The 15,044-nt window shown below is 35.6% G+C and overlaps 1 protein-coding gene across 2 annotated transcripts; it reads right to left on the reverse strand.

Annotated features, from left to right (window-relative positions):
- Positions 1-5,631: 5,631 nt before the first annotated feature.
- rnf41 (ring finger protein 41) lies at positions 5,632-14,197 on the reverse strand. 2 transcript variants are annotated; one of them, XM_007553616.2, is made up of 7 exons: positions 14,071-14,196; positions 12,117-12,222; positions 10,873-10,982; positions 8,481-8,752; positions 8,259-8,394; positions 7,116-7,219; positions 5,632-7,038 (listed from the first exon to the last, which is right to left on the reverse strand). In XM_007553616.2, the coding sequence occupies exons 3-7, from the start codon at positions 10,960-10,962 to the stop codon at positions 6,684-6,686; spliced, it is 957 nt and encodes a 318-aa protein (XP_007553678.1). In that variant the 5' UTR covers positions 10,963-10,982; positions 12,117-12,222; positions 14,071-14,196; the 3' UTR covers positions 5,632-6,683. The 2 variants fall into 2 exon arrangements, with proteins under 2 accessions (XP_007553678.1, XP_007553679.1); XM_007553617.2 differs by lacking the exon at positions 12,117-12,222 and having other exon boundaries at positions 14,071-14,197.
- Positions 14,198-15,044: the final 847 nt, after the last annotated feature.

The following is a 15,044-nucleotide window of genomic DNA, read 5'->3' on the forward strand; positions in this document are numbered from 1 at the left end:
TGTTGTTTTTACCTTTATCATCTTTTGGTAAAAATGACTTAGGTCATTATTTTAGGAAAGCAACAATATTCAGAGGAGTAAATAAGCCAACAAAACTGTACAAAATATTAATAAATTTTACATTTAACACAAAATGATTTTGTCTATAAATATATTTTGACTAAAACACCTCAAGTGGCATTTAGTTTTAGCTTCACTTGGTTCAAATTCTTGTTCTCCTGTAAGTTTGAATATTATACAAGATACCAAAAAATGATAAAGTTTACTTTGCATTTTAATGTGTCTATTGATTTCTTAAAAGGTTTTATTGAGAGCAAAGTGGAACCAAAGTGAAATTCCTTGCTTGTGTGCATAAAGTTTCCCAATAAAGCTGACCCTCTGCATCTGACTGGCAAAATGTCCGGTTAAACGCAAATATCTAAAGAACGTTTAAAGAAATCTAAATATATAAAAGCATTTTTATGGTTATTGCATGATGTCACCATGCAAAACTCAGACAAGACAACAAATACTAGCCGTACTGTAACTCACCTGAGCTAAGTTACTTTAATAAATTACCTGCCGCTGGGATTTATTGGTCCTATTTCTGCATTTATCATAGCTGACTGGTATGAGTAGTTAATAAATCTGTTTAATAACCTCTAATACAAAACAAACCAAAAAAAGTTGCAGGAGTTACATTTTAATATTGTTCAGCTGCTAACTGTATTTATGCAAATTTCACCTAAATGTTTTCATCCTCAACTTCAAATTCATGAGCTTATATTCCAGTGTTTCCAGTAACAAAGTAGACAATAAGTCCTTAAAAGTTTCCAACCTGCAACTTTTAGATGCATCTGTTCTTCGTGCAGCCACGCATCTACAGTTATCTAAACTCAAGTCAAGTTTAATTGTGTAGCACATTTCAGCAGCAAGGCAGCTCAAAGTGCTTTAGCTCATAAAAGCGTCACACAGTCATGAATTATGAAGCAAGCAGTAAACATTACATTTTGTCATTAAAATCATTGAGCGAATATACATAAAACATATTGATCGATGTTCCACTTACTACTAATCAAAAGCGACAGTAAGGAGGCAGGATTTTGGTCTGGATTTCGTCTGTTTTGTGGTTTAATGGAAGGTTTTTGTAGATCATAGAAGCTGAATGCTGCTTCTCCATGTTTGGTTCTGGTTCTGGGGATGCAGACCAGAACCAGAAGACCTGAGGGGTCTGGAAGGTTGCTATGACAACAGCAGACCTTTAAGCCGCTTAGTGATTTATAAGCTACCAACAGTATTTTATGGTCTGTTCTCTGAGCCACAGGAAACCAAAGGAAGGACTTTAGAACTGGGTGATGTGCTCTAACTTCCTGGTTTTAGTCAGAACGCCAGCAGCAGCGTTCTGACTAACACTGCTGCTGGCAGCGTTAGACTTCACAGGTCTTCACAGTGACCTGTGAAGACTCTGCTGCAGTAATCAATGCAACTAAAGATTTCTCTGGATCTCGCTGAGACGTTAGACCTTTAATCCTTTAAATGTTCTTCAGGTGATAGAAGGCCGTTACTTTGTGACTGTCTTTATGTGTCTCGGAAGGTTCAGGTCAGAGTCCATCACCACACCCACATTTTGGGCCTGGTCGCTGGTTTTTAGCTGTAATAAATGAAGCTGTGTGCTGACTAGCTCGTTCCACTTTAGATGTAGAAGTAATAACTTCAGTTTTGATTCTGTTTAGTGGTTGGACGGTTCTGAGTCACCTGGTAACATCGTAAAGCAGAGCTGTGTATCATCTGTGGTGGCTAATCTTATTTTCTCCTGTTATAATCTGATAGTGAAAACAGATGCTGAATAAGAGGAGTCCTAGGACTGAACCTTGGGGTACACCACATTTATTATCTTTAGAAGAGGAATGATCAAGAATCAACACACAGCTTCAGTTATTACAGCTGGAACCCGGAGATCTGGGTGTTGTGATGAACTCTGACCTGAACCTTCAGAACCACATAGAGACAGTTACAAAGTCGGCCTTCTATCATCTGAACTGAACAGCTTACCACTACAACGCATTAAAGATCTGCTGTTGTTGTATCTCAGGTCTTCTGGTTCTGGTCTGCATCTCCAGAACCAGAACCAAATGAGGAGAGGCAGGATTCAGCTTCTATGCACCACAAATCAAGAAAACTGCAAAACATCTGGAACACTGACTTCCATCAAGGATAAAACCCATCAGTTTAGAACTGCCTTTGATTTGTAACACCTGGAGCATTGATCAACATATTTGATGTTTATTGATGATTTTGACGATGGCATTTGACAAAATGTAACGTTTATTGCTTGTTTCATATTTGGTTTCTGCATAATGTTTTTATGATGTGGTAAAGCACTTTGAACTGCCTTGTTGCTGAAATGTGCTGTACAAATAAACTTGAGTTGACGTAAAAGTTGCAGGATGGCAGCTGCATTAAACTGCTTACAAAAGACCTTTTTATTTCTGTACAGTAATGATTCACTGAGAGGCTTCATGCCTGCTCCCTGAGGCAAAAGCACAAGAAAACTCAGCTGCAATTTGTTCAGAACTGTATAAATCAACCCAGCAGGTTTTGAGATTCTGCTCTGTGGAGTGAAAAATCAAAACTTGAACTTCTGAGGCACGTTAAGCTGTGGCTCAACATGCCTCAGAAGGCATGTTGAGCCACAGAGCAGAATCTGGAGGAGGAAAAACAAGACATTCACCGCAGTGAGGCATGGCAGCTCCTCAGCGCTCTGGGGAAGCTCGGCTCCCACTGGCACAGAAAACCTGCAGCGAGCGAGCGAGACGGATTTCATCGGGAAAGCCTCTGACGAAGCTGTGGACCTTCAAAGAGGGTAATGATTCCAAGCAATTCTCAAAGTCCACCAAGGCGTGGTTCAGAAAAAGTTCAGAAAGATACAAGACCGGCCATTATGGTTATCTAACTTAAACGCTTGTTGAAAATCTCATGGAAGCACAAAAACCCAATGATATTAGTGAACTACCAGAGGTGGGAAGAGTACCAAACTCAGATCATAGTAGCACTACTTCAACATATTTTTACTTAAGTAAAAGCAAAAAGGTTAAAAAATGATGCCATCGACAGACAAAAACGTAGTTATGTCCAAATTCTGGTATTTTAAGGACTAAGAAAAGCTAATCCAAAGACATAGCATGATTGCAAAATACCAGATTCAGCACTATGAAACGAATTCTTGGAGTCATGAATGCAAACATGCTGCATGTCAGAACAGGGTGAAGTACTTACAGTGCCAAAAAGCCCAGCAGGTCGAAAGTAACATGAGAAAAACAAGAAGTAAGATGAGAAGGCTCTTACTTTCGCTGAAACTGTGGCTATGTGTCTGTATCTCATGCATTTCTTGTTTTTTCTTCATTCAGTAAAGTATTCAGAAAATTAAATGCAAGAGTTAAAGGCTGTTTCGCAGTTTGGAAATATATTTAGGCCTGTTTGTAGCAAATATTTTAGAAAAATTCAGAAATTTTCAGAAGGTAAAATTTTTCAACCTTCAAAAGTCTGAAATTTTCATGTTTTTTTTAATTTCTGAGGTTAATCTGAAAATTTTTTACTAGCATGTTTTCAACTTTTCAAACTTTGAAATTTCAAAGTTCTTTCTAGACAATTTCTGAATGAATGTCACTTTCTTGTAAACTTTTTAATTTTGAAGCACAAAGATTTCCTTGTTTTTCTAGAAAATTTCTGAGTATTTTGGCTGAAATTCACTTCTCTTTTTTCCTATCTACAATGGCCCTGATACTCCATTGAATTTAAATGTTGTGATTGATTGAAAAAGCAGGTACAGGGGGCCCCTGAATGTTGTCTGCCCAGGGCTCCCAACATGCTTGGACCGCCCCTGCTCATAATGAGCTTCAGATGACACACAAAGGAAATAATTTTGAAATCACAGTCAAAGCTGTATTTTGCAATTGATTTGGAAAACCACTGGAATACATTGAGAAATTTAAATTGTTCTTTGCTTGTTTTATTGCAAACAGCTGGAATAGTTTGCATGTTTTTCAGTATCTAAAGCATTTTCTCTTGCAACACGTTCATCAGCAGAACGGAGAACTGAACGCCATAAATGATGTTGGCGGAGAATAATAACTGAGCCACGGTATTTGGTGAAGCACATGATTTCTCATTCCAGTGATCACAATAGTGAGGGATTAGGCTCCACAATGAGGACGAAGCTGGCGGGAGAGGATAACAGACAGCGAATCATGTGGGTGTCCGGGAGGAGGATGAGTGAGGTCAGGCCTCTCTGTCTGGGTTCAGCGGGGAAACTTTCCTCTTCGGCTTTATAATCCAAACCAGCAGCACTTAACTTCCCACTGCCTCTGCTCCTTAACGCCCTCACAGTCTGCCGACTCAAATCTTTGTTTTCGTCTGACGTCCTCTTCGGGATTTAACAGCTCTCTGAGGACACGCCGTGGTGGAAGTCGGTACTGCGTCGTGTTTTCAGGTCACAGAATCATTTTATAACAGAGCTGGGAAATAATTACTTTTACTTGAGTACATTTTAAAAACAGTACTTTCAGGAGTATTTTACTATGCTGTACTTTTTACTTTTGCTTAAGTAATTTTATTATTTACTATCACTATCCTTATTTGAGTAAATTTTTCTGGATTTTCTAACCTCAAAATAAAAAAACAAACATGTTTTAACTAAAAATTTACCAAATAAAGACACCTGCAATTTTAAAGTTTCATAAATGTTATATTGAAAGAAACTGTTTTAGGAAAAGAAAAATGTCTGATTTTGTTATTTTATGCTACTTATATGATTTATTGTCATTTTGATTTTTAAAATGTCAAAATTTCCACATATTGTTATATTTTGGTCTGTTGACATCATTTTTAAATATTAAATGATACTTGAGTACTCGGTACTTGAGTAGTCTTTTTACTAAATACTTTTCTCTTGAGTAATGTTTTTGGACTGCTACGTTTTACTTTTACTCGAGTAAACATATTTTTAGGTAATGCTACTTTTAAGTAACAACTACATCTGTAATCAAGTTAACTACTTTACCTCCAGTTTTAAAAATGTTGGATAAATTAAATATATATATTTGGCACTTTACAAAATGACCAACATAATAAATTTTAACAAAGACAAAAAGCAATATCTGTCACTGGTTTTCACAATATATGTTTATATTTTTATTTTTATGATAAGCTCTTTGAACTGGCTTGTTGCTGAAATGTTCCTCACAAATAAACTTGAGTAAAATACGTCTTAAAAGAAATGTGACTTTGTAATTTAACGTTTTGAAATTTGACCTCTGTCTCTTTAAGAAACTCCCGTTCTTTCTAAAACAGGAAGTCATCACAGCATGGCTCCTCTGTTAACCCTTTTGCAAAAAGTAGCACATATAATGAGCTCAGCAGGTGTGTGCTAATTGCTGCTGGCTAGTCTGAAGGAGCTGAGTGGGGGATTCACGGTCCCACCAAACAGCTGAATGGTTGCCATGGAGACTAAAGGATTTCCCTCACATGCATGAATGAATAAAAGCAACACTCCAGGTATATTTTTGATCAAGAAACATTGTGTGATTAAAAGCTAAAAAAAGTTGACTTTATGCGATACGGATCCTTTAAAATTGTATTTAAATAATAAAAACATGAGGTTTAAGGTTTTATTACTCGTCTGTACAACACCGTACATTACAGACAAAATAAAAAACATGAACAAGGAAGAAAGCGAAGGGCACAGTCTGCCTGTAAGAGCTTTTATATCATCTTCATCTGATTTTTTATTCGTCTCACTACAGCAGTAAGTGACTGATGGTAAATCGTTATTGTGACTCCACAAATATCTATACAATCTCCAAGACTGTTTTGCTGTAGTGCGTCACTAAAACTGTAAAAACCTCGATTTCTACAATTCATTCTGAAAATAAATCACCTAAAAAAAAAGAAAAAAAAAAAAAAGTGAACTATTTTAATTTTCCAAATTATAGCACTGAGTGACGTTTCAAATGTTAAACTGCAAATTAAACACCTGAACTGGACCCGACACACACACCATATGTACAACAGAGGCAACAAAGAAAACATCTTTTTTTTCCTTTAAACTTCCAGCAACAAACTTCAAATTCACCAAAAGGCAGTTTCCCATACATTAAATGGTAGCGTCTTCAATCATGTTTGCAAAGGAACAAACAAACAAAAAAAAGGCAACAATAAATAAAACAAATGGCACAGAAGGTCTGAACAATCTAAAGCGGAAAGCACGACGTTTTGTGAAATATTCACAGGAAACTGAATGAAGCAAAATCACAACCTAATTACAGTGGTGAGTATTACAGTTAGAATTCAATATAGTATTTGTATTTACAAGCATTTGTACAAGCGAGGACATTAAATGGGGGTTTAAGCTCATTACTATATTAGTAGCAGAACAATCAGATCATATAATGCACTAGATATAAACCTTGTAAACATCACCTTTCATCTTAGACATCAGATTATGCTTATATTTGCCAGGTTTATAAAGTATTTGTCCTTACTTTAAGGCATAAGTATCAAGCTTAGGAGTGAGCCTAAGATTTTGTTTTAAATAAGCCAGATTTTCTTTTGTAGGTTTCACTTTAAAGAGGATTTAAAAAAACAAAAACGAACCTCTCTACCACTCTGGCGAGTGAAAGCAAAACTTCCCCGTGTCTCTGGGTGGGTTATAAGATCTCCTCCACTCCGTGCGCAAAGATCATGACCAGGCCGGGCTCCAGGATCATGTCCTCGCCCATGTGCTGGTTCTCGCAGGCCATCACCACCACCGCCTGCTTGCCGGGAATGCGCTTGGCCACGTAGTTCTCGTAGTAGCGCCTGTTCATCTGCCGCGTCTCCAGCGTGGCCAGTCCCTGCGGCCAGTTCCGCTCGTGGGCGTTCTCGATCAGGTCGTTGACGATGGACAGCGGGCAGCCGCTGTCGATGAGCGAGCGCTTGATGACGGCCTGGAGGACGGCGTCCGGCGTGGAGATCATGCCGCCCCAGCGGGTGACTCTGGCTGGCTGCATGGAGTTCACCCACCTGGAAACGAGACGGAGTCGAGCTCAGGAACGGACCAAAGGTCATGGACAGGAAGGAAAAACGGGAGTTTTACTCACTCCAGGATCTCGTTGTACTCTATGCTCTCTTCGAGGTTTTGGAGGTTCGGGTTTGCGCTGCGGATCGCTCTCATGTACGCTTTTAGCAGCTGAATGTCTCGTTTCTGGACCGGGGATAAAAAAGGAAAAACCGCAACTCAATTACAGACTGAAAAATCTAAACAGACTGACTAAAAAAAAGAAAAATCACGAGATTTAATTTATAACATGTTTTCTTTCTACCACATTTTGTTCCAATCAAATCCACTTAAAAGACATGATTAAGGTTTAACCCAACAAAAATCTGGAAATTTTCACAATCTGAGTGAAGGAAAAGATATTTTACAAAAACCTAAATTTCACAGAGCACATCTGCACTCAGAGTATCAGAGTCAGGCTAAGAACCAACATGATATTACAAGAATAACGTCTTAACAATGGGAGAAAAAAGGCGCAATAATGAGGGACAAAGACTCAACAAAAGAGTAAAGTTGGAACATGAGGAAAAAACACAACGATATAATAAAGTCATAATAATACAAGCGAAAAAGTCATAAAACTTCAAGAAAAAAGATGCAATAATACGAGAATAAAGTAAACATGAGAGAAAAATTACAATGATACAGGAACAAAGTTGTGCAACAGTTAAGTCAAAATATGAGATTAAAGTCGCAATAAAAAAAATGGAAAAAAATACAAGTCATGACATGAGAATAAAGTCACAACGATAAACAAAAAGTTGTAATAAACAAGAATAAAGTAATAAAGTCGTAATATTAGGAGAATAAAGTAGTAATTTTATAAGCACTCCAACTTAAAAAATTAACCGAGGAATGTTGAGCATCTTGTAAAGTTTTACAAACAGAAACTTAATCTTTAAAGGCATCAGAATCAAATTATTATCAGCTGCAGGACTTTGAAATAATTACTGTGCATATTTCAAATAAAGAATCGCAGACAAGACGAGTCGGTCACATCAGATCCTGATAAATATCGAAGCTTTGCTCTTTTTGTTTTCTAGTGCTGGTAATAATATGACTTTATCCTCGCATTTTCTGTCTTTTAGTCTTTTCCAAACCTCTCAGTCAGATAAATGTACTCTGATGCCTTTAGATCAGACTCTGTGTGTAAACGTTTTCTAAAATGTCAGTAAAAGTCTCTCACTTGTTCCCCCAGCTGGTGTTTATGCTCAGCCACGGTTTTCTCCAGCTCTGAGATCTTGGTCTGCTGCTGCTGCACGACGCTCCGTAAATGTTTGATGCAGTTGTGGTTGGGCAGCTCGTCCTTCGGCATTTCAAGCCTTCAACAACAGCAGATTATCCAACAGTCACAAACTAACAGCAGAACATCCTTATTTATGTATTTAGACCAGCTGAAGCCACCTACCCACAGCCCTCCTCGCAGTTGACCGGCCTTTTCGGGTTGTGCTCACAGTCCTTGAGGTGCGACTGCAGCTGGTCCAGCCGCAGCGTCGCCGTGCAGCCGAAGCTGGCGTTGTCACAGTTGATCTGGAGTTTGGACAGCATGTTGCGCATGATGCGGGGCACGGGCCGCAGGTGGGCGAGCGTCACTACCGTGCGGTCCACGGGACAAATCTGTTGCTGGGCAAACCACTGGGTTATGCAGGCGTTGCAGAAGGCATGTTCACAGTGTGGAGCCTGGGCGGAAAAATTGATTTTATAAGATTAAGAAATACAGCTGAAATGAAATATATTTATTTTTTATGCTTAGTTAGGATTACCAACATTTTCTGCATTTGCGAAATACTTGAATAATTAATTTTTTTTAGATGATTTCTTCCTGTTCTTTAGTATTTTTGTTTTCAGTCAAATGTCTTCAGCCTGAAATTCACTGTTAAAGATGGTAAAGTATCCAAAAATTATCCTCAAGTAAGAATAAACCACTTCAATGTAGTTTTACTTAAAAGTAAAAAGTAAAAAGAATGATTTATTAAAATCAAGTACTGAGTAATCAAAACATCGGTTATTTATTATTTAAAAATCCTCAGGTAAACCAAAATAAAACGTTTTTTGGTATTTTAAAGGCCAAAATGGAAATAATTCAGATAATGACCTAATTACAAACACAAAATCAAGCAAAAAGAAAAAACATCAATTTCCAAAACTTAAGAAACTTTAAGAAAACCTGCAGGTTTGTGTGAATTTTTGGGTTTGTTTTCCGTTCAGTGAAGTCACTCAGCGGGTTGAGTATTCAGAAATTTTACTCAAGTAGTGATACAATCACTCGAGTAAAAATAAGAAATGCGAAAGTAAAAGTTCGTTTTTTCTTCAAAAGGTTACATAAGAATAAGCAGTTACTGCCCACCAACTCTGGTGATTGGGCCTCATATAATCAATTCCTGTAAATGTAGTTTTTATAGTGCAGAATATTTCTGTTAAATTAACATCCATCTGTGAAAATAATGGCTGGTTTCTTCTCTGTGAGAAATATCTCTACGTAGCAAAACATAAATTTAACCATCTTTACAGTTTATTTCTATGTTTATTATTGTTATTTTTATTGTAATCATTGTGGATATATTTGCTTATTGATTAAGATACTTAATTTTAGTTTTTCTTCATGGTATAAAGGTTTATTTGAGGGAAATGTGTTTTTTTTTTTTTCAGATTTCCCAGAAGCTTCCAGCTTCAGAAATAAACGATGTACAGCTGTGTTAAAAAATTAAGAGACAACTTAAAATGATCAGTTTCTCTGATTTTACTCTATATCGGTTTATGTTTGAGTAAAGTGAACATTGTTCTTTTATTCTATGAACTCAACCCAAGCAAAGATGTAGTATTTATTAGCAGAAAATGAGAAATGGTCAAAATAACGAACAAGATGCAGAGCTTCCACACCTCAAATAATGCAAAGAAAGCAAGTTAATATTAATTTAGAAACAACAAAAGTAATGTTTTAGCTCAGGAATAGTTCAGGATTCAATATTTGGTGTGAACACCAGGAGGTTTTCAGTCGGTTCATTGCTCTTCATTTTTCCAGAGCTGTATTATTGTAAGTCTAATGTCTAAAATGAATTTACTTCTCAGACAAGGAAGTAAATGTTTGTATTTTCCTGGAAAATAAAGAAAAAGTTACAAGAAAGCGCACATTTAACTTTATATCATCTGCCTGCTTTTGAAAGAAGCAGCAGCACAAAGACAGGTTTCCATTGCTTAAAGGAGCTGCTCTAGTTATAACATTTCTACTGGTTGATGTTACAAAATATCATCTTTGTGCTGCAGCTCAGCTGATGTTTCTCTTTCTGCAGCAGTAAAGAAAAAAAACATGAAACCGAGTCAGCAAAAAACGTGCAACTGAAAACGTTCAGATGCAACAAAAACAAAAAGCTTCTAATAACTGGTTCATTTATTACAAAACCAGCTATTCTGGAAAAAATGTAGCAGCTGCACATTGAAGTGGATTTTATATTTCTGTATAATTGTTAGAGCAGATTTAAGCACCTTGAAGCCAAGGATCAACCTTACAAATCTTTTTTTTTTTCAGATATTTTGCCTGAAATCTTTTGATTTTCCCAGGATGTCACAGAAAAGTTTAGGTCAACAAGCGTCTCTATTTACCTCAAATATTGTAAATTAACAGAAGATGAAAGCAATGACATCATCATCTGTTACATTAATCTCAATATGGATAAAAACCTGATTGTGAAGCAGTTTAACAGCAAAAAGAAATAATTCTTGTTCTCGTAACTCACCTAAAACTAAAAGGATTTATCTTATACGGTGCATGGATCTTTTGAAATGGTTAAACAACGACGTACCTGCACTGGTTCCTCTAGTACTCCACTGCATATGGGACACAGGAGGTCTTCATCCACCTCACCCTGGAACCTCGTAACATCGTACCCCATGGTACACAACCCACAACCTCCTGAAAAACAGCAACAAACAGGGAAAATGGGCAAAAAGAAAACAGGGTTTGCATATCATCATTCATCTCTATTCAGTCTGTAGAATCACGCTCCAAATCCCTGATTTCTTTAACATGCCCCGTTTATGAGCATGAAATGTTGTGAGGTCAAATGAAACAACAAATTACCAAACCTTAAAATTAATCTTGTTTGATTCAACAGCAGATTTTAGACTTCATCTCATTTCCAGTGTTTTTTTTTTACCCTCACTTGTGCCAAATAACATTCAGGTGATTAAACCTCCAAGTCATGATAATCAATGAGCAAAGATGCAAATTAGGGCTAAAATGATTAATCAAATTAATCACAATTAACTACATTGTTATTAATCGATTATTGAAATAATCGTCAACTAATTTAGCAACTGATTAACCATTAACTGGAGTATATAAACTCAAAAAGGGATGTTTGATAAAAGAGAGTCTTAAATAAGTCAAAAACTGCGCAAAGAATATTTATATTTTGCATTTAAGTTGAAAGCTTTCGTCTTTAAAAGGGGAATTTTTCACCTAGTTCAAATTCTGTAAAAAAAAAAAAAAGTCTTATTAAGCACCTTTTGTTGTCTATTAATCCAAAAATAAAAAAATCATGAACAGATTAACAGACAGTATTTTTTTAGCTGGAGTTGAAACCTTTTCTACAAATGATCAAAGGTTCATTAAAGGAATGTTATTGCATTTTAGACAATAAAAGTTTTCTTACTCAAAAAAAGTAACTGAATTATTTACATATTTTAATGTTTTCCAAATATTATGAGAAAAGATTCAAGTGGATAAATTAAAAGTATGCAAAATATGTCATTTCTTTTAATCCGATTAATCGTCAAAATAATCTTTACATTCAATATTTTTCAGCTTTTAAGTTACCAACTATATACTGTCTAGTAGCCAATAATACATTTGTTATTGGCTTTTATTTAGGATCAATAAAAAAGACTAAAATAAATAATGCATTTTATTGGAACCGATATTATCCAAAAATGTTTAGGTGGTTACCCATTTATTTATCAATATTTATGAACATGAATTGATTCATTTTCACCGGGCTGAACTGAATTTGGAACTAGTTCTATTTAAGGATGAACTGGTACCAACCTCACACACAAAAGGCCTCAAATGTTTCCATTCAGCTCTTGATCTTTTGCCGATGTCTCACATCTGGCAAAAGCGATTTATCTTCTGAAAATGACACATACGGTGCCTAAAAATACAAAAGAGTTTCATTTATTTAGTTTTTGTGTCAAATGTTTCTAATTTCTAGCATCAGACAAAGATAACCTGAGTAAAAAAAATAATAATAATAATACTGTGACCTGTAGACATATTTTGGACGCATACATTTTAGAAGAATATCTGACAGTGGTCATGATATTGACACGATTTACTGCATTGGTTGTAGGCCTGCCACAATACCAAATTTTTCTGGACATATTGTCCCAGAAATTATTGTGATAAACAATAATATTGTTGTTTTGAGACTATTTTCAAGTAATATAAAAGGTAATGGCATAATAATGCAAGAACACATTCTCAAAGACCAATAAACGTCAGATTCTAATGAGCACGTAACACTGGTAGACATTTCAAATATTCAAAATAAATAAGCAAAACAAACTATGAAGCCTCTATAAACAAAATTATACTTAAAAAAAAAGGCTAGTTGAGACCAAAGTACCAGACTGAAAACTTCTGTCATCCAGTTTTTCGTAGAAAAAGAGGAAAAACAAAAAACAATGAATCATGCAAATGGAAATTTAATAATTAATTTATCATGCAATTAATTGATTTACTGATTATTCCGACAGGCTTGGTCGTTTGCCAAATACAATATTATTTGTCAGACGATGGACAGATGTTTATTTTGCTTGTTCTATGCTGTTGTTTTTGCATTAAGTCTCCATCTTTTCCCAGCTTCTTGTTCAGCGTTGAATAATGAAACTCAACTGTGAGCTGTAGAGCTCTGGATGTCATTTTGGGTTCTTCCTTAATTCCCTCCTTGGTGTAATTTTGGTATGCCAGACACTTCTGGAAAAAGTGATAACCGTTTTCTCCATTTGGCAGAGGTTTTCGCTGAAGAGCAAACCGGTTTGTAACAGCTTAAAATAACTTTGTTGGTTGTCCAGATGATTTGTTGCTCCTTGAGAGCTTTCGTCTGTTTCATGTTGTCAAACTGGTTCTATTTAAGATTTTTTTCCTTAATGCAAAGATCATGCCGGGGTGTGGCTTATCAAAATGTATTTATCACAAATAATCATGATTAACTAAATATTTGGTCAAATCGTTCTGGATAGTTTTTTTCACTCAAATAAATAAACCTGTTTTAAAATATACTCTTCTTGTCTTTGTCTAAAATTTACCAGAAAAGAAAGAGAAAAATAAATCATGTATTTTTGCAAAACAATGTGTATGTTCCCTTTTAAACTGTTTAAGCATTTTTACCTGTAACACACAATAAAGCTACTTTTAAAGGTAAACTATTGAACAGCGTAAGTCAGAACTTTGCACAGTAAAAAAAAAGAAACCCCGTGCAATGGAAACGTTGTCATTTTCACACAACACCCTTGAATCAACGGTAAATTATCCTCCATATGTGCATCTCCTCAGGGACACACATCCCCAACATCTCTGTCGGTGTTGTCCCAGTTTGCTGCGGACTGACCCAGTTTAAAAAGAAGCCATTTAAAGATATTTTCCCACCTTCTTCCTCAGCATGCCTTGCACAAGTTCAGCTAAGCGCCGAGGCTCGTGTTAACTACGTGGCTGGTTATTTGCTTTTAACACTAAATCCAACATAACGGAGGGTTATAATACCTTAAACTGGCGGCTGGTTGGGAAAAAAACGTTAAAAACGCTTGAGGTGAGACACCAGCAGAGCTTGGTTGTCACGGTGTGAATTTAAACATCTGCTAACTAGCTAGCCTTATTAGCAGATACGATATTAGCTTTAGATCTAAGCAACCTGAGCTCAGTTTGGAAAAAATACACAGAAAAACAGTTGTTTACAGTCAATGATGATAAAGGTAATCTTTAAAACGATCAATATACTCACTCCGACATGAAGTAAATTTAATTATTATCAGGATATTTGAGTATTTCGGACGTCGTGCCGCCACTAGCTCCTTGCTAGCCACGTCCTGCTACATCATACACTTTAGAGTTCACGCAGACAGACGGAAACGTGATGACGTAGATTAGGTACCTCGTTTCTGTTAAAATTCTGAATATATCCGTGTACAGACCTATATTGTTGAAATATTATGGTGTGCATGTAAGTTATATTATAAAATCTATTGTACAAAAAAATAATTAAATATATATTTTAAAAATACCATACTGATCAAAATATTTCATTGACCAGAAGAAATATTTATGTTATTCTTGATGTTTTAGTTCAATACGCAAAGCAACATATCATTTCTATTCAGTTAAATTTATTTTTGATTCATCACTGAGGAAAAGTCTCAAAAGTCCAACAGATCTTAAACTTAATTGATTTTTGTTTCTAATCAGAAAAGATGAGTTATATTAAATTAATAAATATATATAAAAAAAATAAACCCATTTCTGTGTCTCTGGTAGAAATAACGTTGATCTAATGAAATAGATTAACTCCTGAATGTATAAGTGACAGTTTAATAGGAAAGAAAAAAATAATTTAAGTCAGATTTATAATTAAAACTGTTTAAATAATGGGGAACTATGCAACTACCATGAAATAGATGTAATTTACAGTAAATAAATAAACAAATAAATCATTTAAGTTTTATAATATTGGCATTTTTGGAGATGTGGAAATCGCTCTTTGAGAAAGGAGAAAGGATGCTATCATGATACATTTTAAATTTCAAAGGATATATTTGTTGCGCTGTCATCTAAAGGTTATGGTTATTATAGTTTAATAATTTTCATATTATAGAAAAAGACTTCAACTGGAGAAATATCACTCAAAACAATATTAAAAAATTACATCTGACTCTGAAATCCATTGAGACAAATTGAACAACAGAAGGCGCAGCATCTTCA

This window comes from Poecilia formosa, unplaced genomic scaffold (assembly GCF_000485575.1).
Source record: "Poecilia formosa unplaced genomic scaffold, Poecilia_formosa-5.1.2 Scaffold57, whole genome shotgun sequence".
In the NCBI taxonomy this organism is placed as follows: Eukaryota; Metazoa; Chordata; class Actinopteri; order Cyprinodontiformes; family Poeciliidae; genus Poecilia; species Poecilia formosa.